We start from the raw sequence: 24,468 nt of genomic DNA on the forward strand, positions 1-24,468 counted from the left end.
AGTTCATGATAAATTTCAAAATCATTAATTCAGTCAATTCCTGTCAATGTAAATGTCATAAAAAATGATAGATGGTAAAATAATGAAGTAATTATCAACTCATAAAAACAAGGAAGAAATACTAGAGACAGAGTACCTTGTCTCAAAAAATTATAATATGTTAAATAAATAAAATAAATAATAAAATTTTATAAAACATGATATACAGGGTGTATTTTTAAAATGTGCCGAAATTTTACCTACGAGGTTGTAGGACAACGTAGAAAACTAAAAGCAATTAAAAAAAATTGTAGCTCAAAAAATAAATGTCATTTTATTTTTTGACACAGAATTTTTAAAATATTTTTTCCGAGTTTTACATAAAGCCAGTAGCTCGTGGTTAACATTTCTGCACAACTTTCAAAAACACCCTGTATTTTCTATTCGTCAAAATATAAAACAATTTCCCACATCTACCTAAATGAGTAGGCATTTATAGAATGAATCGCAGTTTGTACTCACTACAATATCATAGTAATGTATTTAAGTGGGAGGAGATAATCAACTTAAATAGATAAATGGTGGGATTACATAACATGCTATTGAAATCTACCGCAAGCGTGCAAAATGTTAGCAAGACAGTTTATTATTTTAGTTTTAATGTGTGGTAAGCCAAAAATTCATAATTATTTTTGCATCCCATTTATTTCTAATCGGTTTATAAAGTTTGTCACGGTCACGACGAAAGACCTGTGGTGACAACTTCTTTGGGTAAAATAAGAGGATATTTGAAAACTTCTCATGACGGTCGAAAGTTCTCTGCGTTTGAAGGAGTACCATTCGCTAAACCACCCATAGGAAGCAGACGCTTTGAAGTATGTGTTTGACAACAATTAAAATAAAATTTAATTGGCTTCTTTGTAGGAACCGGAACCACCGGAACCTTGGTCCGGCGTTTTGGAGGCCAACAATCCCACAGAATGCGCACAAACTGGCATGATGCAGCCAAACGTAGTACAAGGTCAGTTAAATCAATTGTCCGAAACCTAATAACAATTGCGAAACTAGGTGACGAAGATTGTTTACACATTAATGTGTACGTTCCTCGAGAAAACATGAATCCCCAAGAGAAGTTAGATGTTGTGGTACACATCCATGGGGGCGCTTACATGTATGGCAATGGTACAATGTACTCTCGGCCTGAAGTCCTAATGGATCGGGATGTGATTTTTGTCACTTTCAACTATCGCTTGGGAATTCTTGGTTTCTTGGGTACCGAAGACGACGTCGTACCTGGAAACAATGGTCTGAAGGACCAAGTCATGGCCTTGAGATGGGTTCAAAACCATATTGCAAGTTTCGGTGGTAACCCCGGTTCGGTCACTTTGACTGGACTGTCGGCTGGAGGTTCAAGCGTCCACTTCCACTACTTCTCCGAGATGTCGAAAGGCTTGTTCCATCGCGGATTGTCCCAAAGTGGTGTGGCACTGAATTCCTTCTCTTTGCAAGAAGATGCATTGAAGAAAGCCCAACGCTTGGCCGACGCTGTTGGATGTCCTTCAACTCCTACTCAAGCTCTAGTCGACTGTTTGAAGCAAAGACATCACACACAGATCCTCGAGAAGGTACCACTCTTCTTCGGTTATTCGTTTTTGCCATTCGCACCGTTTGCTCCAGTCGTTGAAAAAGGGTCAAAACCGTTTTTGAGCGAACATCCATATTCCCTCTTGACCAAAGGAAAAATTAACGATGTGCCCTGGATTTCTTCAAATACAGCCCACGAGGGTATATTTCCAACTATGCGTAAGACTTTTCACTCTTTAATTCCTCATTTTAACTGGAGCACTTTCAGTCTTTGAAAATGATTTGGACAATATCGCTACCAACTGGGAATCACTAGCACCAGTCTTGCTCGACTTCAATGATACTTTAGCTCCTTCTTTGTGGAAGGATGCTGCACAAAAAATTAGAGAGTTTTATTTGGGACAAGATCAAAACGGTTTTGATCAGAACAAAGACAAGTTGCTGAAAATGTTCAGCGATAGAATTTTTCTTGTTGATGCAGAAATTTCTGTCAGAATGCAAGCCAGAGCCTCGTCTTCACCTGTTTATTACTACTATTTTAGTTATCCTGGAGATAACAACGAAGCAAAGCGTGAGATAAAATCGACAATTTTAAATTATGATTAATGTGGGTTTTAGTTGTCAGTCATGGTGCCGATGCCAAATATTTCTTCGGTTCTGTTTTCGTTCCCGGGCCTTTAACTTTCGACGAATTAAAAATGAAAGATATTGTTGTAGATATGTTGGTCTCATATGCTAAAACAAGGTACTAGTTTAAATATTCGCTCCCTGTTCTCTAATAAACAACATTTTTAGCGTTCCTCTCATAGAAGGAGTAAAATGGGATCCCACTGCAAGTGACAAGTTGACGTACCTCGATATAACCAGTTTCAAACCTGCAGAAATGAAGGTCGAAACAGTCGACGAGTTGACTCCCATTGGTTTTTGGAAGTCGCTGAGATTTGCAGAGAATGAAAATTTAGTTTCTGTTAAGGACGAATTATAGGAACTAGAGGTCGCCCAGCGATCGAAATTCGACTGTTTTCATTAAATTTTTAAGTTTGAACGTTACTGAGGTTTTTTTTTTATCAAAGAGTATACCGCTATAATTATCGCCTATAATTTTTTGGAATTTTGTTCTATTACGTCAGCTGCGAGCGTTTACAAACACGTCATTATGCACTAATCTTCGAGTTATTTGAAAAATAGGAACGATAGGAAAAATTAGGTATAGTTTGGCTATGCCATATTTAAAAAACAATAACGCGTTTTTTGACATTTCCTTAGGTTTTTTATTGCTATACTGGCCAGGTTTCGCCAAGGCTACACAGTTAATTTGCCTATGTTTTTCAAATTATATAAAATTGAAATAAAAAATTAATACAAAAAATGAAAAATGAAATAAAGAACACGTGTTTCGTATTTTTTATACCTATCTTTTTTAATGAAAAAAAAAAACCGGGCGGTTAAAAAAATAAAATGTCCATTGAACTTAAAATAAAATTTCATCGTTTGCTAAATGCCCTTGGCCGTTATATTCGGAAATATAAAATCTCAAACTATTGAATGATCGAACTCTACTTGCTGCGACGTACAGTTGCGGCCAAATAAAACTGGGCAGCAATTTTTTCTGTTGTAAATCGGAATTAAATATTAAATCACCTGAAAAATCATCTCCTAGGAGATAACATAAGAAACTATTTTTCAAATTGACATCATCCGTCACTGTTATGTTGTGCCATAGGTATGGGTATCTGGTTACCAGAGAAAATTTCATTTTAAAAGCCTGAATTACCCAAATTTGTAAAGATGACATAAAATGTCAATTTAGTGGTCGCTTTTATTTGGCCGCAACTGTACAATTGAAAATTGGCTGCCTCAATAAAATAGCAAGTTTTTCGAATGTTTGCTTTTAAGACTTATTTATTGTCATCGCAAATGCAGCTATAATTGGAAATTGACTTTTTTGAAAATTAAATGGAAAAATAGTACCTGAATATGTTAAATTTATACGTGGAATCAAAATTCTCTTATTGCGTTCGGTTCCAGTTAAAACTTCGCAATCAATAGCATTGCGATGCATAAACTTGATGCGCATTCTTGTTCCATAGACTAATGCTTCCTTTGTATTTAAGTTTCTGATCAGTAAAACGTGCAATTAACTTTCAATACTAACTTATGTGGTGGCAAACCACTAATAGTCAAAGAATTTTGTATTTCACTCCGAAGAGTTTTTTTTATGAATAATCTAAATAAACTCCTTCTTGGAGTGGATTTCACTGCGGGGGGATTAAATCCATTACAAATCATCCACTCCGCATTCGCTTCAAATTCACTCCGCATTTACTCCGCTAATTTTTTACAGTGTATGAACGTAAACAATGAATGTTTTGATATTTGTAACACACAGGTGTCCCCGAAAAAGAAGATGAGTCCATAACTCCTTTATTTATCGGAGGATTTTAATTATATTGCACCAAATTAAATGGCTCTAAATAGGCTACAAAAAGCCGTAATAAATTCACATATAGGTCCAAGGGCTTCAGGGCTAAACTGTCAAAAAAATTTTTTCAAATGCGAACAAATAATTTTTTTAACACTTCTGATAGAGATTTTTATTCTAAAAAGAACAGTCTATCACAAATGTACACTTACCTACCCAAAATACAAAAAAAAAGCTAAAAAATGCTACTATCGTCGATGCTTAAACTGCGCTCTGTACGTGCAATCCTGAATGTTATTACATATTTGTCATTTGTTTTTCCAACTAACTTATCTGGTTAATTTATTACATTGTAACGCAATGAATTTTGATAGCTTCTCGCTTGGTGCTCGTCATTTGTTTCAAAATGTAGTCTTATTTTTTGTATTTATTTTTTCTTATATGAGGTTACACATGTCATACATTGTTGTTTTCAGAATAAAAATCTCTATCACAATTACTAAAAAAAAGTATGTGTCCGTATTTGAAAAAAATATTTTGACAGTTTTACCTTGAAGTACTTTGGGTTTGACGTGAATTTAGTACGCCATTTTGTAGCTTATTCACAACCATTTAATTTGGTGTATAGATAATTAAAATCCTTCGATAAATGAGGAAGCTATAAATTTGTCTCTTTTTTTGGAGACGCCCTGTATATTATACATAAATTTTATCTTTCTGCACTTCTTCTCCACATCAACTTTAACTATGCCAAAAGTATGGAATAAATTCCTTAAAAATTAAACAAAATTTTTTTCAAAAAAATGTTTGGACAGGTCAATTTTAGTTTATAAAAATACATGTTTTAGTACCAAAAAAAATTCCAGGCAGTCATTTGTTTTCGAGTGATGACGTCATCGATACATTTTAAAATGGAACCCCCCTATTTTTTTTCTTGATTCTGATAGCCCTTTTAATTGTCTAAATGACAGTATAAAAATTTTGTTATCTTACATAAGGAAATTTTTGAGAAAAAAAAATCAAGTTGGAAAAAATAAATTTTATAACGAACAAAAACAAGTCAAAAAATCAAGTAGGGTAAATCAAACAGTCAAATGTTAGTGTCAATTTCATTCGTATGTGTTATTTGCTTTACAAAACGTTTTCGAAAATGACTCATTTAACAGAAACACAACGTATAGAAATTTTAATTTTGATTGGGTGCTGAGATAAAACTAAAACAGGGGGAATTTCTTCATAAACTTGCTTATTGTCAACAAGCTGGGGGATGGCAATTCAAACATTTAATTATATAATTTTAAGTACTTACTAACACAGTTTTTGACTTGTTTTTGTTCGTTATAAAATTTATTTTTTCCAACTTTATTTTTTTTTTCTCAAAAATTTCCTTATGTAAGATAACAAAATTTTTATACTGCCATTTAGACAATTAAAAGAGCTATCAGAATCAAGAAAAAAAAATAGGGGGTTTCCACTTAAAAAAAGTATCGATGACGTCATAACTCGAAAACAAATAACTGCTTGGAATTTTATTTTGTACTAAAAAATGTATTTTTATAAACTAAAATTGACTTGTCCAAAGATTTTTTTGAAAAAAAATTTGTTTAATTTTTAAGGAATTTATTCCATACTTTTGCCGCTCACTGTATGGATTTTATTGTAAAGACTAAAAATGTGTATAGAAAACCTGTAATAACAAAAAGGATATTTTTGTTGTGAATTTAAAATTTAATTTTCCTCATGGATTTTTTTTAATGAAGTTCCAAAACAATTTTTTAATAATAAAAACAAAAAATTATTTTGTTTTTATTTCTCTACTGTTTTTTTGTTATAAGTACATATGTAGGTATATTTATAGAAACTGTTGATTATTCATAGGTACTAATAGTTATCTACGATATAAGTGTCGTGCTTCATGACTCAGGGGTTAGATACTGGCTTATCAACCAAACCACCCGGGTTCGATTCCCGGTTAAACATCAGGTTTTTTCAAATCACTACCATGTTTCGGAGGTCCCGGTCCCGGCTACTACTTAGTAGTGGTCGTTAGGTCATGTTAGAGGCGCTTGCGCGACCTGAAAACATCTAGCACTTGGCCTTAGCCAGAAGGTATACGATTATTTATTTTTATTTATCCAAAAAGCATTCGCCTTTTTGAGCATTCTGAAAATAATTTGACTTAATAATTAAAAACTGGTTTACAAATCGCCATTTCTCCAATTTGGATGATGAAAATTTCGAAAGAGCGCATGGACAAGCTCCATCTATTCACAACGGGTACACGACAAATCAGATATTATGTTCGTCTCAAAAAATATTGTACGAACTTCGATGCGAGAAGACGTATTCGGTACATTCGTGCAAATGAAGCACTCGCCCCCTCGTCGCTCGTGCTTCAAATAATGCACTCATGCGCGAAAAATCTATTCTCAGTTATTACGGCAAGAAATAATTAGTAAATAACAAACAAACCAAATAGCAGGCTGGAGAAATGTTTAGTTTGTGGCTATTGCAAATTTGATATCAAGGACACAACGATAAAGAAAAATATTGTCAGCGTACTTTACCCCACCGGTGTAGTAAAGTGTTGCTTTATCATAGATAATGTTCTTACGACACGCAAATGACTGTTATAAATAGAAATATGATAATAGGTGAAGTATATTAGTATACTGGGTGCCCCAAAATTTTGTTAAGTAGTCATTAAAATATCAGGTAAAATTATTTAAAAAAATCAATCTTCTTTATTGTTACACTAAATGTGGCAACATTTAAAAACATTCTGTGTATCCCAATAGCTTGCAAATATTTCATTTTTGTTGTATCCACGGAAATGAGAGAGAAAAATCAAATAAGCCATGTTGCCGTGCACTATATGATGGAAAACGGACATAAAAATACCACTTGGAAATGTTGGAAATAATGAAGAAAATAATTGGAAACCTGATCACAATCGTTCAGAATTATTATGTCACTGGCTAGTAAATATTCAAAATCTTTTTTAATATTTAAAATAAATGAGGTCAAAGCTGCACCTTTGGAGCCATATCTTCAAATCTAAGAGGTATAGATTTTTTAAATTATTTTTCTCATTATTTTCTAACATGAGTTGACTTTGCCCCATTGAGTTGTTCCGCGAATTTTGGGGCACCCATTATAAGTAAGTATTTACATATTTATAATAAGTAAGAACAGAATTACCTCAGTTTGAACACATAATTGACAAGGTGTCGATGTTCATTTTCTGCAGTATTCCTTTTAATCGATAGATCCCAATCTACTTTCAGTTCACCAAAATATAAATAAACTTGTGATACGAGTATTTTAGAGGTATCTACTTAAATCAATAGGTATTTATACAGGGTGTTATTGAAAGTTGTACAGATATTTTAACCACGAGCTACTGGATTCATGTAGAACTCGGAAAAAATATCTAAAAAATACTATGTCAAAAAAAATGACATTTATTTTTTGAGCTACATTTTTTTTTTAATTGCTTTTAGTCTTCTACGTTGTTAAACAACCTTGTAGGTAAAATTTCGGCACATTTTAAAAATACACCCTGTATATCATATTTTATAAAACGTACACCAATGCGGTTTCCGTATTTTAAAGCATATTTCTTATAGGTTACTTCGCATTGGCGTACATTTTATAAAACATGATATACAGGGTGTATTTTTAAAATGTGCCGAGAATTTTTTAGATATTTTTTTCGAGTTCTACATGAAGCCAGTAGCTCGTGGTTAAAATATCTGTGCTTTCAATAACACCCTGTAGAATTAATCGCAGTTTCTACGCGCTAAAATATGATAGTAATAGATATAAGTGGGAGAAGATAATCAAGTTAAATAGATAATTGGTGGGTCGTGATATATTATAGATTGCTTAAATCAACCGCAAGTGTGTAAAATGTTAGCAAAGCGGTTGGTTATTTTAGTTTTAATGTGTGGTAAGCTAAACAATTAAATTTTTTGCACGTAATTTTCTTCTGATTGGTTTGTAAAGTTTGCCACGGCCACGACGAAAGACCTGTGGTGACAACTTCATTGGGTAAAATACGCGGATATTTTAAAACTTCCCATGAGGGTCGAAAGTTCTCTGTGTTTGAAGGAGTACCATTCGCTAAACCACCCATAGGAAACAGACGCTTTGAAGTAGGTGCGCGTCAGAAAATCTAGGCCACATTTAAATAGGTTGTTTGTAGGAACCAGAACCACCGGAACCTTGGTCCGGCGTTTGGGAGGCCAACAATCCGACAGAATGCCCTCAAGTTGAGATGATGCAGATGAACGTAACGAAAGGTCAGGTAAAGCAATTGCCCGAAACTCGATAATAATTACGAAACTAGGTGACGAAGACTGTTTGCACATTAATGTGTACGTTCCTCGAGAAAACTTCAACCCTCAGGAGAAGTTGGAAGTTGTGGTACATATCCACGGGGGTGGTTATATGATTGGTAGTGGCCTGATGTACTGTCGACCAGAGTTGTTGATGGATCGGGATGTCGTCTTTGTCACGTTCAACTACCGATTGGGAATTTTTGGGTTCTTGAGTACCGAAGACGACGTCGTACCTGGAAACAATGGTCTGAAGGATCAAGTCATGGCCTTGAGATGGGTTCAAAACCATATTGCAAGTTTCGGTGGTAACCCAGATTCGGTCACTTTGACTGGACTGTCAGCCGGAGGTTCAAGCGTCCACTTCCACTACTTCTCCGAGATGTCCAAAGGCTTGTTCCATCGCGGATTCTCCCAAAGTGGTGTAGCACTCAATGCGTTCTCTTTGCAAGAAGCGAGCTTGAAGCGGGCCCAGCGCTTGGCCGAAGCTGTCGGATGTCCTTCAACACCTTCTCGAGCTCTAGTCGATTGCTTGAAGCAAAAACATCACAAACAGATCTTGAAAACAGTTCCACTCTTTTTCGGGTATTTGATTTTTCCAATTGCACCGTTCGCTCCAGTTGTTGAAAAAGGGTCAAAACCGTTTTTGAGTGAGCATCCATATTCTCTCCTGACAAAAGGGAAAATTTACGATGTACCATGGATTGCTTCAAATACACAGCACGAGAGCTCAGTTATGGTCTCATGTAAGGCTCTAAATTGTATAATTCCACTTTTGAATCGAAACATTTTCAGTCGTTGAAAATGATTTGGATAATCTCAGCACCAATTGGGACTCACTAGCACCAATCGTGCTCGACTTCAATGATACTTTAGCTCCTTCTTTGTGGAAGGATGCTGCACAAAAAATTCGACAGTTCTATTTGGGAAAAGACCAAAACGGTTTTGATCAGGACAAAGACAAGTTGTTGAAAATGTTCAGCGATAGAACTTTTCTAGTTGATGCAGAAATTTCTGTCAGAATGCAAGCCAGAGCCGCGTCTTCACCAGTCTATTACTACTATTTTAGTTATCCTGGAGATAACAACGAAGCAAAAAGTGAGGTAAAATCGACAATTTGAAATTATGATTAACGTGAGTTTTAGTTGTCAATCATGGTGATGATGCGAAATACTTCTTCACTCCAGTTTTATCCCCGGGACCTCTCACTGCCAACGAGCTAAAAATGACAAATGTTCTTTTAGATATGTTGGTTTCATACGCCAAAACAAGGTACCACTCTTAGTACCGTGTAGCAAGTTTTCTAATCAGAAAATTTTTAGCACTCCAGTGATAGAAGGTGTCAAGTGGGAATCTACCACAAACGATAAATTAACTTATCTCAATATAACCAGTTTCGTACCTGAGGAAATCAAACTCGAAAGAGTCGACGAGTTGACTCCCATAGATTTTTGGGAGTCGTTGAAATTTGCAGAAAACCAAAATTTAATCTCTATTAAAGACGAATTGTAATAAATTTCAATACTTTAGAACCTCTAAATACAATAAGTGAAAACATTTTTTTTCAATTCAATTTATTTCTTAGGATTCTAACAATAACCCAAACTATTCAGAATACTTCTCCTACATTAGAGAATAGCCGTTCATTTTCCATGATTGGTAGCGACTTCCAAAATTTAGCATTCTTTAGAATACTCGCCTCCATCCTCAACTTCTTAGGTCCAGCAATTTTTAAACGTACAAGAGGATCTTTAATGTTCTTGGAGACAGGTTGCCAGTTAGTTGTAATATTTGCTTTCCTAAAATCGACCCTCAAAAAATCACTTTTACACTATTTAAACCCACCCTGTATGTGCAAAAGAAGCAAACATGTCTACCATCAAATCCACCATCGCTCTGTCGTCTTTAGTACTGAGCACATCCACATATGCTTTGAACGCATACACCGTATCATCACCATGAGAAGCACCTTCAAAACATTTTCCAAAAATTTGTCTCTTTGGTTGAAGGATCTAATTACCAAAATTTCTGCTGCTCTTGGACCTGAGTTCAGACCTGCTGTGCGCACCCCTGTGTGTAAAATAGTACGAATAAACAGGAGATTTTGTGGCTGCAGCGTGTAAACGAGCTGTTTCGTAAATGTCTCCGATAAACAAACGATCCGACGCGATATCGACAAAATCCGAAAAAGTCGATCTAGAAACTCTTTGGTTGCCCAAATAGTGCGTTCGAATTTTTTGGCTGACCATGTCGTGCAACCTCGGATCTACAGTATAGTTGTAGTCCAAAATAAACGGGAGCAAGTCGTTCCATCGGGTGTCGATATCCTGCAAGTACTTCTTTTCGCTGTAAAAAACTAAACCTCTTAGGTAACACCAAGCGTGTACCAATTTCCAAAAACTCACATGAAGTAGGAAACAATCCTTCAGAAGCAGTGTACGAGACAATCCACGGCAAATCTGCAACTTTCTTCTTTTTGAGAAGCATGTAAGGGTGCTCTGGTAGTACCGGATTGTCACTCCACGAGTCCACCACAACTCCGAAAGGAGTGAACGGGGTGTACAGCCACGGCTACAATTTGCAAAGTTACTAGTGGTACTTGGTCGGATTGGAGTCCAACCTGGAACAACTTCACAAATGCTGTGATCTGGTACCCAGGTCTTCGCCTCAAGCACTTTATCATTTTCGCGTTGTTCTTAGTACGACAGCCGAGGTGTGCTGCCAGATTCTTTGCCTTCTCGAGGGGACTCTCGCTGAGGACCCAAGGACACAGAGTGGTACCACTCTGGGAGATTCCTCGGTGGAACAGCCCTCTAGATTTCGGGGAGAGATAGTGAAAATGAACACTAGCCCCACCAGCTGACATTCCAGCAATTGTAATCGAGTCACTGTTGCCTCCGAAGTACTTCGCATTCTGCTTGATCCAGTGCAAGGCGAGGATTTGATCTTTTAAGCCGTTGTTTCCAGGTACTACGTTATCCTCGGTACTCAAGAAGCCGAGAGGTCCTAGTCTGTAGTTCAAACTGATAAAGACCACGTCTCTATCTTGGATGAACTGCGGTTCCTGGAAACCTCCATAGCCGAACATGAAACCACCCCCGTGAATAAATACAATAACATCTAGATTAGCACTCTGGTTTAGATCTGGTGTGTAGATATTCAAATAAAGACAATCCTCGTTACCTGTACAATATTATTAAATAGAATTTTTGATTACCCCAAATATCAAAGGTAGTACCAAGTACATAATTGTCTCCAGGGGGAGTGTACGGAAAATTCTGCATGCATCTGTACACGGTTTTGGCCTCCCAAACTCCACTCCAAGGTTTCAACTGCACTGGTTCCTGCAGTACTCGTTGTCAGAGCTAGTAACAATTAAATGACGCAACTTACTCGAAATCTGAGTCGCCCAACAGGAGGTTGAGCGTATGGTACTCCTTCGAACTTGGAGAAAGTCCTCCCTTTGAGACTTACTCCATAGCTGCCTTCAATCTTTCCAAGAGATGGTATGTGGACCCTTGGGAGTGCATCACACTTTGTAACTGAAAAAAATTCGAAATAAATTTTCCCTACCGTTTGGGACAAAGTACCGTCTGTTAGTACGTTCACAACTGTTAAGATTGCCAAGAACTTCATGTCTTCTCGCTCTACGGACCACAACTGGTGTCTTCAAACAATCAACATTCATTAAATTGAAATGATTGCGCTTTGCAGAAGACGCAGAGATCGCTATTCTAAAAATATTTTTTATTTTGATAGCATTTCAGTTTTTTTGCATGATGTGACGTGTTGCAACTCTTCTATAAAAAACTGCATTTCATTTGTTTTCGTGGGTTTGAGGTGATACAAGGTTTTAGGTCATTTTTGCCCCAGTCAAGTCCGTGGCAGGTTTATTTGTCCCATGAAGACACGTGGAAATCTGTCAGTACCCTTTAGGTCAACTGTCTGGACATATTTAATCACTTTAGATAACGAATGGTGATTGTAAAAAAATGATAGAGGTGGATAATGACAAAAACGAACAATTTGCTTTTCCTCCAAGAGTCATTTTCCTCATACCTGAGTACCGACGGTACTACCACTGTCTTGATAACCCTTCTGTTTCCTTTGATAGACCCATTTCTGGATTTTTTTTAACACTTATGCCAACGATTAGCTCTATCTCTATTGCTTTAGTAATTATAACAAATTTTGATACAATAAAAATTCCATATCTCTAAAATATTTGCCTTATTGTGTCTTTAACTTCTGGATTTCATCATAATTGAGGTCAGTTACGTAAAGAGCAGATTTATCTCTTCAAAAGAATAACATTTGTCACATTTAAAGCGATAAAATGTTATTAGTATTTTCTTATCAAAATATCACAAAAAAAATTGTTGACTAATTAATTTTTTTTACAGAGATGCTGCATTATTTGCTTGGACGTCACTTTGTCAAACTAAATATTTACAAAAAGTAATCTAATTAAATATTGGACAAAGTGGAAGAAATTGAGAACAAATGCTGTTTACAAAGTTCAAATAAAAATATTTGCATATGCATATTTTCATTGTGTTTTCCTCACCATCTTTACATTGTTTGGTAAAAAACAATAAAATAAAAATAGCCAAAGAGCTTATCACAAACAACTCGAACAAAAACGAGAGATAACAATTTGTCTGCTTGGCCTTTCAACTCGAATTGTGCTCTTGACATTGCGTTGCCCACTTGGTTTCTTTTACAATGAAACTAATTTTATCTCTTCTCTTAACTCTAAAGTGTAAAGTTTCAAACAACTTGTGTTTATCTGCTCAAAGATATTTGTAGTTTTAGGTGTGTGGGGTTCAAATCTCCCCATTGTAACCATCCCAAGTTTAGGCAAACTCCAAGGTACTAACAGAGTGAGTCTGAGGAACCAAACGTTTTTCTCCTTCGAGGGAGTCCCTTATGCTCGACCTCCAGTAGGGAAGTACCGATTTCGGGTGAGTAGACCTGAAGTACTCTCAGTTCTTGTGTAACAACGTTGGGGACAGGAACCAGCGTCGGTGAAGTCCTGGCATGGTACTTGGGAAGCCAAAACTGTCTACAAGTGCATGCAAAATTTCCAATACACAGCCCCAGGAGATGATTTTGTGATCGGTGAGTCCTTTTCTAGTGTGATCATGTCTTATAGTGACTATTCCAGGCGATGAGGATTGTCTCTATTTAAATATCTACACACCTGATTTGAATCCAAATGCGAATCTAGATGTAGTGGTTTATATTCATGGGGGAGCGTTCATGTTCCTCCATGGAGGTTTCCAAGGTCCTGAATACATCCTCGACAAGAATGTGGTTTATGTCAATTTGAACTACCGACTAGGACCCTTAGGTACTGCACCAAATTAAATAAAATACACTCTATTGTGTTTTCCAGGATTTCTCAGTACTACAGATGAGATAGTACCAGGAAACAACGGCCTCAAGGACCAGATTTTTGCGCTACAGTTTGTCAAGGACCATGTCAAGTATTTTGGGGGGAATCCCAACTCGATCACTATCATTGGAATGTCAGCAGGGGGTGCTAGTGTCCATTTTCACTACTTGTCTCCCAAATCTCGAGGACTGTTCCAGAGAGGTATCTCCCAAAGCGGTGGAATGTTAAATCCTTGGGTTTTGGTGGAAAAACCTTTAGAGAAAGCGAAAAAACTTGGGGCCAGTCTTGGTTGTCCGACTAGAGACAACAAACAGATGATTGACTGTCTGAAGCGAAGACCTGGAAGACAGATTGTTGCTTCAGTCAAGGATTTCCAACCTTGGTTGTACAACCCCTTTTCGCCGTTCGGTGTGGTGGTGGATGCTTGGTCGCCAGATCCGGTACTACCTGACCACCCTTACAACTTGCTCAAAGCTGGAAAAGTAGCAGATTTGCCGTGGATCACCTCCTATACCAGTTCCGAAGGGTTGTACCCAGCAGCTGACTTTTACGCCAACGAGGAGTACCTAAACGATATTGACACCCGCTGGAACGACTTGCTTCCCGTGATTCTGGATTACAACTACACTCTGGACTCGAGATTGCACAACAGTGTCAGCAAAAAAATCCGGGACTACTATTTGGGGGGGAAACACGTCACTCGAGAGACCTTCATGGACTTCGTAAAAATTCTAAGTGACCGATTGTTTTTTACTGACATTCGGAAAGGTGTCAGTTTGCAAGCTTCAACAGTCACTTCGGCTATCCGTCTTTATTACTTCACCCACCGTGGGGCCCACAGCAAATCCGAGAGTCGATCAGGCACAAACCAAAATTTTGGTAACTCCAAAAAGCTTGCTTTTTCCAAAAAACGTGAGCAAAAATTTCAGGTGCGGCTCATGGCGACGACACCAGTTACATTTTCAAGACAACTCTAGACACAACTTCCACGGAGAGGGACAGGGCGATGGTGGAGTTGCTGACTGAAATGGTGGCGTCGTTTGCGAAGACAGGGTGAGTGGTGAAGTACCAGGTAAAAAGGAGTTGACTCAGCTTGTTGCAGGAAACCCAATGTGCCAATCGAGTGGCCTTCTTTGTCTAAAAATGTCAACGATCCGTTGACTTACTTGAAAATTGAATCTCCGACGGATCTATCTGTGGAAACTTCAGTTCTGGAGAGTGCAAAATTTTGGGAGTCGCTGCCGATTATGGAAAACGAAAAACTCTTCCCTGAGATGAAAGAAGAGTTGTAATTTGTGTTTTAGTGTGACTGAATGTTTTGGTTGGTACGATCTCGTCGTGTGATGGTGTGCACCATCTTGTAATTCATTATGCTTTAAAATCTATACTAAATAATCAAATAAATAAAAACATCTGTTTTGAGTATTATTCCAAAAGAGTTACATAACAGCAGAGTTAAATATAGTTATCTGAACCGCTAGATAAAAATAATCTTCAGTTTAGTTGCGCTATAACCTCTGAAATGCAAACAATTGCTCTACTCGTGCTGATAAATGTAAAACTGGTTTTGTCTTTGGAGTCTCCACTTGTCAGTTTAGCAAATTTGGGAGAAATTCGAGGTGGCTATGGAAAAAGTTTGGGTGGAGATCTGTATTACTCCTTTGAAGGAGTACCATACGCTAATCCACCAGTTGGACAACACAGATTTGAAGTGAGTACCAAGGAACAAATCAATCATTAGGTACTTTAGTCACACAGGAGTTGTAGGAACCAACACCTGTGAAACCATGGAAAGGAGTTTGGGAAGCTAAAACCATCTACAGATGGTTGGATGCAGTACAATCAGTACACACCCCCAAGACAAGACTATGTCGTTGGTACTCATAACCATATTTTTTGACTTTCTCTCATCTTCGATTTTCTAGGAGACGAAGATTGTCTCTATCTGAACATCTATACTCCCAGTCTGGACCAAAATGCCAACCTGGACGTCACATTTTACATCCATGGAGGGTCATTCATGTTCAATTATGGCGGTCTGTATGGACCTGATTACGTCATCGACGAACAAGTAGTTGTTGTGACCTTCAACTACCGGATTGGACCGCTCGGTAGGACTTTTGAATTCTAGGAGAAATAAAGAATCTCGTCTTTCAGGATTTTTGAGTACTGAAAGTGAGGTAGTACCTGGAAATAACGGCATAAGAGACCAGATCCTAGCTCTGCAATTTGTCAAACAACATGCAACAACTTTCGGTGGTAATCCTGATTCGATAACGCTTTGTGGAACTTCAGCCGGTGGTGCTAGTGTCCATCTTCATTACCTCTCCCCAAAATCTCGAAACTTGTTCCAGAGAGGAATCTCGCAAAGCGGTACCACTCTAGTGCCATGGGTGTTAATGGAGGAACCTTTGGCCAAGACGAGAAAGCTGGTTGTCCCACTAGAGATGTAGAGGAGATGGTGGATTGTTTGAAGACGAGGCCAGCTCGTCAGATTGTTGCTTCGGTCAAGAAGTTTCAACCATGGCTCTACATTCCGTTCTCACCTTTTGGGATCGTGGTCGACTCTTGGTCTCCCGATCCGGTACTACCAGACCACCCTTACAACTTGCTCAAGACCAAACAACTGTACGATGTCCCATGGATGGTTTCTTATACCAACGCCGAAGGACTTTACCCAGCCGATGAGTTCTACGGGGACGAAGAGTACTTGAAAGACATTGACACACGTTGGAACGAGTTGATTCCGCTCATTCTGGACTATAATTACACTGTCGAGTTAAGATTACATGACGAGGTCAGTCAAAAAATTCGACAACACTTTTTGGGGGAGAAGAAGCTGTCGAGGACCACCTTCAGAGATTTTCTACCTATATTGTCCGAGCGACTTTTTACTGTTGGTATCCAGAAGGCTGCAATATTGCAAGCTTCCGCAACCAAGTCTCCTGTCTATTCGTACCAATTTGCCCACCATGGAGGTCACAGCTGGTTCGAGTACACGTCAGAAGTTGACAATCGAGATTTTGGGGCCTCGCATGCAGATGATGTGCCTTATATTTTCAAAATAAAAGCGGTCAATACGAATGGTACTGAAGATGACAGGAAAATGGTGAAACTGATGGTTGAGCTTATTACTTCGTTTACCAAGACAGGGTACGAGAATTTTGTTCAATTCCAAATGATATTTCATGATTGTCTTTACAGAAAACCAAATGTTAATGTTGAGTGGACTGCTGTATCAAAAACCAATCCAGATTTTCTTACTCATTTGAAAATTCATTCACCTGAGATGCTTTCTCTTGAGATGGAACCTTTAGAAATGATGGAATTTTGGGATTCTTTGCCAATCAAAGAAAACGAAAAGTTGTTTGTCGAAGAAAAAGAAGAATTGTAATAAAAAATAACAAGTCAAGATTGAGTTAATTTTTTTTTTCACCTTCACCTCTGCCAAAAAGTGCATTGTGTCTTCGCCTTTTTTCAAGCCTCGGCGGTGCCTCGGACCAAAAACATACACTTTTTGATCTTGATACACAAATGACTATTTTTTACATCAAATTATTATGCTACTGACATGAAATACCCAATATAAAATATAAAAAGTCATAGGATAGCGCATATTTCTTGGCAATATGGTAATAGCTCACATTGAAAAACAAAAAAAAAACACTAAAGATTTAACTTCGTATTTCGAGGCTGTATTTTGTATTTATCGGACTGTTAAAGTTATCGGTCCGTTAAATTCGCGTTCAGAAACAGAACCTAGATAGCAAACATTACATTATCATTGTTATCTATAAATGTATTAAAATACAAAGAACGGTGGAGCAATTTACTACTATATAACAATGTGATAAGTCCGTATTTGGTAGTTGATGGTACTATTATTATTATTGTTACCATCTCTACTTTTTTATTTTTTTAATCGAACTGATCCAAGAACAAATCTGGGTTTCATTGTGTTTTAGTATTAGAATTGCTAATATCAGTTTAATTGTTATTTTTCTTATCTAGCAGTTGTTTGAATTTTAAGTTTCCTACGTTTTTTTTTATCATTCTAATATGCTTTTAATACCCGCTTTGCTTGAACGTCAAAAGGATGAAGTTAACAAAGTTACTAAGTATTTTCTTGTGTATTATTTTAATATTTTTGAATTAGCTATAAAAATAACGATTCCAAGTTTTAGTTGGACTATTGAATGCTGAAAAAGCTCCAGTTGTTAACATACCTCACTTAGGAAAAATCAAGGGAAGTTTCAGAGAAAGTCTGAACCGACACAAGTACTACACGTTTGAAGGAGTACCATATGCTAGTCCTCCTGTTGGGCAGTACAGATTTAAGGTAAGAAATTTAGCGTAAAAGCTAAGATTATAGAGTTGGTATAGGAACCGGTACCAGTGAAACCGTGGAATGGTACTTGGGAGGCCCAAACTATGCATAAGTGTTTGCAGTATCAACAATATGTTCTGCCAGGGGAAGACGTCGTGGCCGGTAACAAATAAATAACTAATCTCTATACCACTTTGTTTAACTGTTTGATTCAAAGGCGACGAGGACTGTCTTTACTTAAATATCTACACCCCAACTCTGGATATAAAAGCAAAACTGGACGTAGTCGTTCATATTCACGGTGGAGCTTTTATGTTCCTTTACGGAGGATTTTTTGGGCCTGACTTTATTATGGATAGAGATGTTGTCTTTATTAATTTTAATTATCGATTGGGACCTTTGGGTGAGTCCAAATAAAATCCGGTTCAATTAGAAACGATTTTGTTGCAGGTTTTTTGAGTACCGAAGACGAAGTAGTACCTGGAAATAACGGAATTGAAGACGAGATTATGGCGTTGCGGTGGATTAAAACCAATGTACAATATTTTGGAGGCAATTCTGACTCCATTACATTAACTGGAATGTCGTCTGGTGGGGCAAGTGTCCACATACACTATCTCTCTCCGAAATCTAGAGGACTGTTCCATCGAGGGATTTCACAAAGCGGCACTTCTTTGTGTGCGTGGAGTTTGATGGAGAAACCGTTGGAAAAGACCCAAAAAATTGCATCCAAACTGGGTTGTTTCAGTAACATAACTGAACATATGATAAATTGCTTGAGACAAAGACCAGCGAGACAAATTGTTGCTACTGTTAAAGAACTTCAACCTTGGCTGTATAACCCTGTTGTTGTTTTTGGTCCCGTGGTAGACTCTTGGTCGTCAAACCCTGTTCTTCCTGACCATCCGTTGAATCTGATTAAGAAGGGTCAAGTCAGTGATCTGCCTTGGATCGTCTCGGTAACAAATTTTGAAGGATTGTATCCTGCAGTGGGTCAGCTGGTACTAACAATGGTACCATCAGGAGACTAAATTCATCTGTTGTAGATTTTGCCGAGAAGGGATATTTAAAAGAAATTGACGCCCGATGGAACGAGCTAATGCCGTTCATCTTAGACTACAACGATACTGTGGATTCGACATTACTTGACGAAGTGAGTGAAAAAATTCGAAAACACTATTTGCACGACCAAAAGCTGGACCAATCGAATTTTATCGATTTCGTCCAAATCTTCTCTGATCGCTTCCTGCTATTGGACATCCACAAAAGCGCTAAACTGCAAGCTTCCGTTGTCAAATCTCCTGTTTATTTCTATCTTTTTTCGTATCGTGGAGCCCACTATTGGTACGAAAATTTTGCAGAGCGCCAGGAGGATTACGGAGCTTCTCATGCTGAAGACACTTCTTTTATTTTGAAAACACCAGATACCGACTCAACTTCGACCGAGGAAGATCGACGCATGATTGAGATTTTTGTAGAAATGTTTACTTCTTTTGCCAAAACTGGGTAAGCCTTAGGTGGATGGACAAGTTCTAGTGGTAAAAAATATATTTCAGGATACCAAAAACTTCTGGTGAGTGGACACCAATCTCGAAAAATCCTAAAGATGAAATTGTCGCTTTGTTGATTAAGTCTCCGGATAAATTAGTTATGGAGAGAGTTGTTTTGGAAAATGAGAAGTTTTGGGATTCGCTACCGATAATGGAAAATGAAAAACTGGTTTCTAAGGGAGTTAAGGATGAGCTGTAATCGTACTCTTTAGAAACTGTTTAGCATATTATATTTCATTCAGTGTTTTATGTTAAGAAACAATTAAACATTAATAACAGTTGAACAATTTGTTTTTGTCTTAAACGTAAAAGACTCAGTGAAGCGATATTCAAATCATAAATATAAATATGAATTAATTTGAAATCATTTGAAACTAACTGTCACTTCTAATATACAGCGTGTCTCAGCTAAGACTTTTGAGCCTAATGTCTCGGTTATTTGCCAACGGATTTTTAAGAAATTTAAAATACAGATATTTTACACGGTGAAGATTCAAATAGTAATAATAGAATTACCCCAAGTTAAAAAAATTTAATTTTAACACATGTTTCCTTTATTGAAAATTAAGCGCAATTATTATTTGATTGTTAAACATTAAAAAATAGATGTCTCCACAAACAATTAACTGAATCACTCGTCTGATTCAACGAAAAAATTAGATTTTGTTGTTACAAATTTAATCTAAATTTTGAAGGTATTTAGCAGTTACCTTTTGAAACAATTGATGAAAAGTTGCCAAGCAACATTTTGTACATTCCTTAAAATCTGGCGCTTTATTAGAAAAGGCAAATTGTGTAAATTTATTGAAAATACTCTAAAAAAATAGACATGGCAGAAATTTCGATATTGTTGAAAAAGGAAACAATTTTTACGTGTGGAGAGTGTCGTGAGAACTTCAATGACAGTTCGTTTTCTCGCGGAACACAAATCTTGCCAAATCCGAAGTAATCGACGGCTTTATAGAAATGGAAGATCCAACCTACAGCCTAGATTTGACACCGAGTGACTATTATCTCTTTTCTGAAATAAATAAGCACTTGACGTGACGTCATTTTTTTCAGATGAATACCTAAAAGAATCGGTGGAGAAATTTTTTGGGGACTTATCAGAAGATTTTTGAAGTGAAACTTTTTATGGGAGAGGTTTGACATTCTGATCGGCAACATTTTTGTGTGACGAAAAGTGGTGGGGGTAAACACTGTCTCGCACAACGGTTGCGCCAATATTTCCATCTCACTTAATTTGGAGTCTAATTATGTAAATTAATCTGTTTGACACGATACAAACATCCCTTAAAATTGTGTATACTTCTGTCTTCGTCACACTCACGGCATTTATCGATAATGCCCTTTCTTTTAATTAAAAATGAACAATGAGTTACGCATTTCGATATTGTTTAGTGTTATCGTTAAAATATACAATTTTGTTGTAAATAAGCTTAAGTCAGGCGCAGAAAGAACAAGAGCGAGACGTGAGAGAAAACGTACGAGTGAAATGACAGTTCAGAATGTGAAAAAAACGGTGTAAATAATAAAGACAATGAACCAGCAACTAGCACCTCGGCTCAGCCACCACCTCTTGCATCTATCAGTGATATAGTCCAATTTTTACCCTTTTGCGATGACGTCATTATCTAGTAACTTCACGTATGTTTGAGCTAGGATCAGAAACAAATTTGAATTGATCAAAAATAACTATAATGTTTCAAATTTGTTGACAATTGCTTCGAAAGGTTATGTTTGTAATCAATGTAATAAGTGAAAGAAATTAAAAATTGTCAAATTGACAGGAGCATAAAATAACCTCAAAGTGACCATCAATAAATAAACGTGACTTTTTTTTGTTACAAATTTGGTCAGTTAAAACGATGTGACAATACATTTGTCATTTTAATTTTAATACCAAAATAAGAAAAATTTGCGAATTAGGAAAATTGATAACAGATAAGTAAGAAATAATTACTAATAAATAAGATAAATTCTTAAATAAGCAATTTTGAAAGTATGTTGACGTCATCGTCATCGGATTCATCAGATGATGAATACACTGAATTCCAATTTAAATTACGTTTCAGATTTTCTAAAATTGGCGCTAGGGAAATTTTAACATTAATTGAAGAAAATCTGGCACATTTAAGTGATCGAAACGATCCAATCACTCCCGCGTTACAACTTCTGATAACTCTACGGTTTTACGCTACTGGAACGTTTCAAATGTGCATCGGGGATCTGGTAAACGTATCAAAATCTTCTGTTTGTAGAATAATTCATCGAGTAACAAATTCCATAGCATCTTTACGCCCTTATTTTATACGTTTGCCAGATCGCAGAAATGAAATTCGAAAAATTCATAATGATTTTTACGAAATTGCTGGATTTCCCAATGTGCTTGGAGCAGTAGACTGTACGCATATCAAGGTGCAGTCTCCAGGAGGTGATCATGGGGAATTATATAGAAATAGGAAGTCATGGTTTTCTATCAATACTCAAGCTATTTCTGATGCCAACTTAAAATTTATCGATGTTCTTGCGCGATGGCTTGGTTCCGTACACGATTCTACAATTTTTAATGATTCACGTATAAGAATGCGTCTAGAAAATAACGAATTTCCAAATCGTTATTTATTAGGCGATAGTGGGTATGCATGCAATATAACACTGCTCATAAAACCACAAGAAATGTGGTTGAAAGAAGTTTTGGAGTACTGAAGACACGTTTTCCATGTTTGGCGATTGGTTTACGTGTACAAACTGAAAAAGTACTTCCAATTATAATCGCCACAATGATTTTGCATAACATTTCAATTGATGTGAATGAGGACGACCCAATAGAAGATCCAGAAGTAGATATTCCAGATTTCGAAGAACCAGATGATATCTTTAACATCGAAATTATTAACAACAATGAAAATAGGGCTGTTCGTACGGCTTTAATTAACACCATTTTTAATAGGTAGTAAGCATCCAATTTAACATTTTATATTTTTACGTGCACCTTTCTAAAATAAAATAAATTTTGACAAGGAATTCTATTGAAAGACAGAAAAGATATTACAATGAATTTAACTGTTTAGTTTTTAATAGGTTAGCCAATTCTTTTCCCTTTAAATCTTCTAACTCTTTTTTTCGAATAATTTCTAATACTTCAATTTGTTTTTGATATTTTTCTTTTTTTAAGGCCAATAATTCTCTTTGAATGGTATCGGTGCTTGTGTTTCTTTTACTGTTCTTATTAGAACGGATTTTTTTTAAAACGTTTTAATTCTAGTATTTTCAGGGACTACAACAGCCTTTGCAGAAGTTTCACATTCCTTCTCTAGATTATCGGGGCTCGTACTTAGATGCAGTTGCTTTTCGTGTTCAGTATTTATAATGAGTTAATGACTGTTTCATCAATCTTGGCCTCCTCGTTTACGTATTCAGTCATATCATTATCAATATTATGATCATATATGTGATTAGTGAAATCATGAACTGATACTGGTAACTCTATAATGAAAGTACAGCGATTATTACTGTTATTGTTACAATATTTTTTTGTCAAACATTACCATTACTATCGTAAGGATTTTCATGAGGCGTTATAGTGGGTCCTAATAAATTAACCAGCATATTGTCGCAAGTTGTATTAACTGTGAGAGTTTTTGATTTTGAACCACCTCCAGTTTTATAAGTTTGCACCTAAAATTTATTGGAACCATTAAAATTTTAATTCAAAATTTTAGAATTTTACTACCTTTTCATCGGCCAATTTCTTTTTTGTTGATTTTTTTAAATTGTCGTAAAGGAGCTTCATCTGATTTCTTATTTTCGATTATACCCTTTTTTATCTGTAACTAGCTCTAACAGATACTCTTTTTCTTCTTCAAGAAAATTTTTGGATCTTTTTCTTTTTCTTTTTTGCCCTTGATCCATTCTCAAATCGTCGCAGCAAATGATTGAAATGACGTAATACGTCAAAATAATTTAATATTTTTGGGTACAATCAATGAGAAAATTATTTTAAAAACAGTTGTTATCGAAATAGTTAACTGAACATCAAAATTATTTGGTGAAACAACTTTTTCCTTAACGTACAAATAAAAGTTATTCGTTAAATAAGTAACTGACGATTTATTTACTATTGGTGAAACCGGGCCTACGCAACTCAAGTTTCATCATATCTATTCATTAGACTGAAAAAATCGATCAAAATTATTTTTTGATTCAAGTTGTAAATACAGTCTGACTTTGAAGGTTGTGCAGATATTTTAACTTGTGGCAGTGTGGCTAGACAGCCTCAGGGCGTCCTCCTAGATCGTTTCCCACCATTCAAACCTTGTGCAAATGAATTTGCCTTACCCTTTAGTTATACCAAGACATTGGCGCAACCTTGACGCGACCTTGAAACACAATAAGAGAGAAAAACAGGCATTTGCACAAGGTTTGAATTCCAGAAGTACCTAGTTAAAGTGAACAATTACCGCAAAGAGCTCTGATCCTAATTTATTTAGTATCTTGGGATTGGCTAACAGTTTGTTAGAAGGACATTTTTATTTTACCTCGAAGCTGAGGCTGACAATAGTTAAACGATATTTTCTTGCTAACGACTAAGATAACAACCATTTCTTTATCATCCTTGTCGACAGTTGCAATAAAATACACGGAACGGTAGTGCAATTTACTACCACATAACAATGTGATGCAAGTCCGTATTGTTTTTTCAGTATTATAATGTAAATTTATTTGTTATTTATGTTATCTATCCGTTGTTTGAATTTTACGTACCCTACGTTTCATTTTATCATTTACTACGTATACATGCAGCCGTTACTTCGGACTATGCTAATGCGTTCTAACGCAGTCCATTTTAAGTTCACCGTATATAT

At 36.4% G+C, this 24,468-nt stretch overlaps 5 protein-coding genes and 1 pseudogene across 8 annotated transcripts; 5 read left to right on the plus strand and 1 right to left on the minus strand.

Annotated features, from left to right (window-relative positions):
• Positions 1-487: 487 nt before the first annotated feature.
• Positions 488-2,613, plus strand: LOC138137559 (carboxylic ester hydrolase-like). Its single transcript, XM_069057017.1, has 7 exons — positions 488-646; positions 706-854; positions 904-1,000; positions 1,048-1,782; positions 1,832-2,134; positions 2,182-2,308; positions 2,359-2,613. The coding sequence occupies exons 1-7, from the start codon at positions 607-609 to the stop codon at positions 2,546-2,548; spliced, it is 1,641 nt and encodes a 546-aa protein (XP_068913118.1). The 5' UTR covers positions 488-606; the 3' UTR covers positions 2,549-2,613.
• Positions 2,614-7,788: 5,175 nt separating this feature from the next.
• On the plus strand, positions 7,789-9,884 carry LOC138137561 (carboxylic ester hydrolase-like). Its single transcript, XM_069057020.1, has 7 exons — positions 7,789-7,937; positions 7,994-8,142; positions 8,193-8,289; positions 8,337-9,071; positions 9,121-9,423; positions 9,471-9,597; positions 9,648-9,884. Exons 1-7 carry the CDS (start codon positions 7,898-7,900, stop codon positions 9,835-9,837), a joined length of 1,641 nt encoding a protein of 546 aa, XP_068913121.1. The 5' UTR covers positions 7,789-7,897; the 3' UTR covers positions 9,838-9,884.
• Positions 9,869-12,580, minus strand: LOC138137555 (venom carboxylesterase-6-like). Its single transcript, XM_069057014.1, has 8 exons — positions 11,916-12,580; positions 11,719-11,867; positions 11,564-11,669; positions 10,946-11,508; positions 10,731-10,896; positions 10,346-10,681; positions 10,171-10,294; positions 9,869-10,124 (listed from the first exon to the last, which is right to left on the minus strand). Exons 1-8 carry the CDS (start codon positions 11,959-11,961, stop codon positions 9,935-9,937), a joined length of 1,680 nt encoding a protein of 559 aa, XP_068913115.1. The 5' UTR covers positions 11,962-12,580; the 3' UTR covers positions 9,869-9,934.
• Positions 12,581-12,928: 348 nt separating this feature from the next.
• On the plus strand, positions 12,929-15,139 carry LOC138137556 (venom carboxylesterase-6-like). Of its 2 annotated transcripts, none has more exons than XM_069057015.1 (7): positions 12,929-13,087; positions 13,135-13,289; positions 13,341-13,446; positions 13,493-13,678; positions 13,724-14,602; positions 14,653-14,776; positions 14,826-15,139. In XM_069057015.1, exons 1-7 carry the CDS (start codon positions 13,051-13,053, stop codon positions 15,013-15,015), a joined length of 1,677 nt encoding a protein of 558 aa, XP_068913116.1. In that variant the 5' UTR covers positions 12,929-13,050; the 3' UTR covers positions 15,016-15,139. The 2 variants fall into 2 exon arrangements, with proteins under 2 accessions (XP_068913116.1, XP_068913117.1); XM_069057016.1 differs by having other exon boundaries at positions 12,934-13,087; positions 13,141-13,289.
• Positions 15,140-15,243: 104 nt separating this feature from the next.
• LOC138137558 (carboxylic ester hydrolase-like) lies at positions 15,244-17,141 on the plus strand (annotated as a pseudogene).
• A 514-nt stretch (positions 17,142-17,655) lies between these two features.
• Positions 17,656-19,887, plus strand: LOC138137245 (venom carboxylesterase-6-like). 3 transcript variants are annotated; one of them, XM_069056558.1, is made up of 7 exons: positions 17,656-17,841; positions 17,902-18,062; positions 18,107-18,212; positions 18,268-18,453; positions 18,501-19,043; positions 19,097-19,556; positions 19,607-19,887. In XM_069056558.1, the coding sequence occupies exons 1-7, from the start codon at positions 17,820-17,822 to the stop codon at positions 19,797-19,799; spliced, it is 1,671 nt and encodes a 556-aa protein (XP_068912659.1). In that variant the 5' UTR covers positions 17,656-17,819; the 3' UTR covers positions 19,800-19,887. The 3 variants fall into 3 exon arrangements, with proteins under 3 accessions (XP_068912659.1, XP_068912657.1, XP_068912658.1); XM_069056556.1 differs by having other exon boundaries at positions 17,657-17,853; XM_069056557.1 differs by having other exon boundaries at positions 17,657-17,853; positions 17,908-18,062.
• The last annotated feature ends 4,581 nt before the right edge of the window (positions 19,888-24,468 follow it).

Source organism: Tenebrio molitor, chromosome 8, assembly GCF_963966145.1.
Source record: "Tenebrio molitor chromosome 8, icTenMoli1.1, whole genome shotgun sequence".
NCBI classification, from domain to species: Eukaryota; Metazoa; Arthropoda; class Insecta; order Coleoptera; family Tenebrionidae; genus Tenebrio; species Tenebrio molitor.

Bases quoted from the DNA above. Each gene is read 5' to 3' on its own strand.
- LOC138137561 (XM_069057020.1), top strand. From the start codon at position 7,898: ATGTTAGCAAAGCGGTTGGTTATTTTAGTTTTAATGTGTG. The intron at 8,143-8,192 runs GTAGGTGCGCGT...GGTTGTTTGTAG, and splicing joins TAGGAAACAGACGCTTTGAA to GAACCAGAACCACCGGAACC. The intron at 8,290-8,336 runs GTCAGGTAAAGC...TTACGAAACTAG, and splicing joins GCAGATGAACGTAACGAAAG to GTGACGAAGACTGTTTGCAC.
- LOC138137556 (XM_069057015.1), top strand. From the start codon at position 13,051: ATGAAACTAATTTTATCTCTTCTCTTAACTCTAAAGT. The intron at 13,290-13,340 runs GTGAGTAGACCT...CGTTGGGGACAG, and splicing joins TAGGGAAGTACCGATTTCGG to GAACCAGCGTCGGTGAAGTC. The intron at 14,777-14,825 runs GTGAGTGGTGAA...AGCTTGTTGCAG, and splicing joins GCGTCGTTTGCGAAGACAGG to GAAACCCAATGTGCCAATCG.
- LOC138137245 (XM_069056556.1), top strand. From the start codon at position 17,820: ATGAAGTTAACAAAGTTACTAAGTATTTTCTTGT. The intron at 18,213-18,267 runs GTAACAAATAAA...TTTGATTCAAAG, and splicing joins AGGGGAAGACGTCGTGGCCG to GCGACGAGGACTGTCTTTAC. The intron at 19,044-19,096 runs GTCAGCTGGTAC...CATCTGTTGTAG, and splicing joins AGGATTGTATCCTGCAGTGG to ATTTTGCCGAGAAGGGATAT.
- LOC138137555 (XM_069057014.1), bottom strand. From the start codon at position 11,961: ATGAAGTTCTTGGCAATCTTAACAGTTGTGAACGTACTAACAGACG. The intron at 11,509-11,563 runs GTACTACCTTTG...AATATTGTACAG, and splicing joins TGGAGACAATTATGTACTTG to GTAACGAGGATTGTCTTTAT. The intron at 10,125-10,170 runs GTGGGTTTAAAT...GGTCGATTTTAG, and splicing joins GCTTCTTTTGCACATACAGG to GAAAGCAAATATTACAACTA.
- LOC138137559 (XM_069057017.1), top strand. From the start codon at position 607: ATGTTAGCAAGACAGTTTATTATTTTAGTTTTAATGTGTG. The intron at 647-705 runs GTAAGCCAAAAA...CGGTTTATAAAG, and splicing joins TATTTTAGTTTTAATGTGTG to TTTGTCACGGTCACGACGAA. The intron at 855-903 runs GTATGTGTTTGA...GCTTCTTTGTAG, and splicing joins TAGGAAGCAGACGCTTTGAA to GAACCGGAACCACCGGAACC.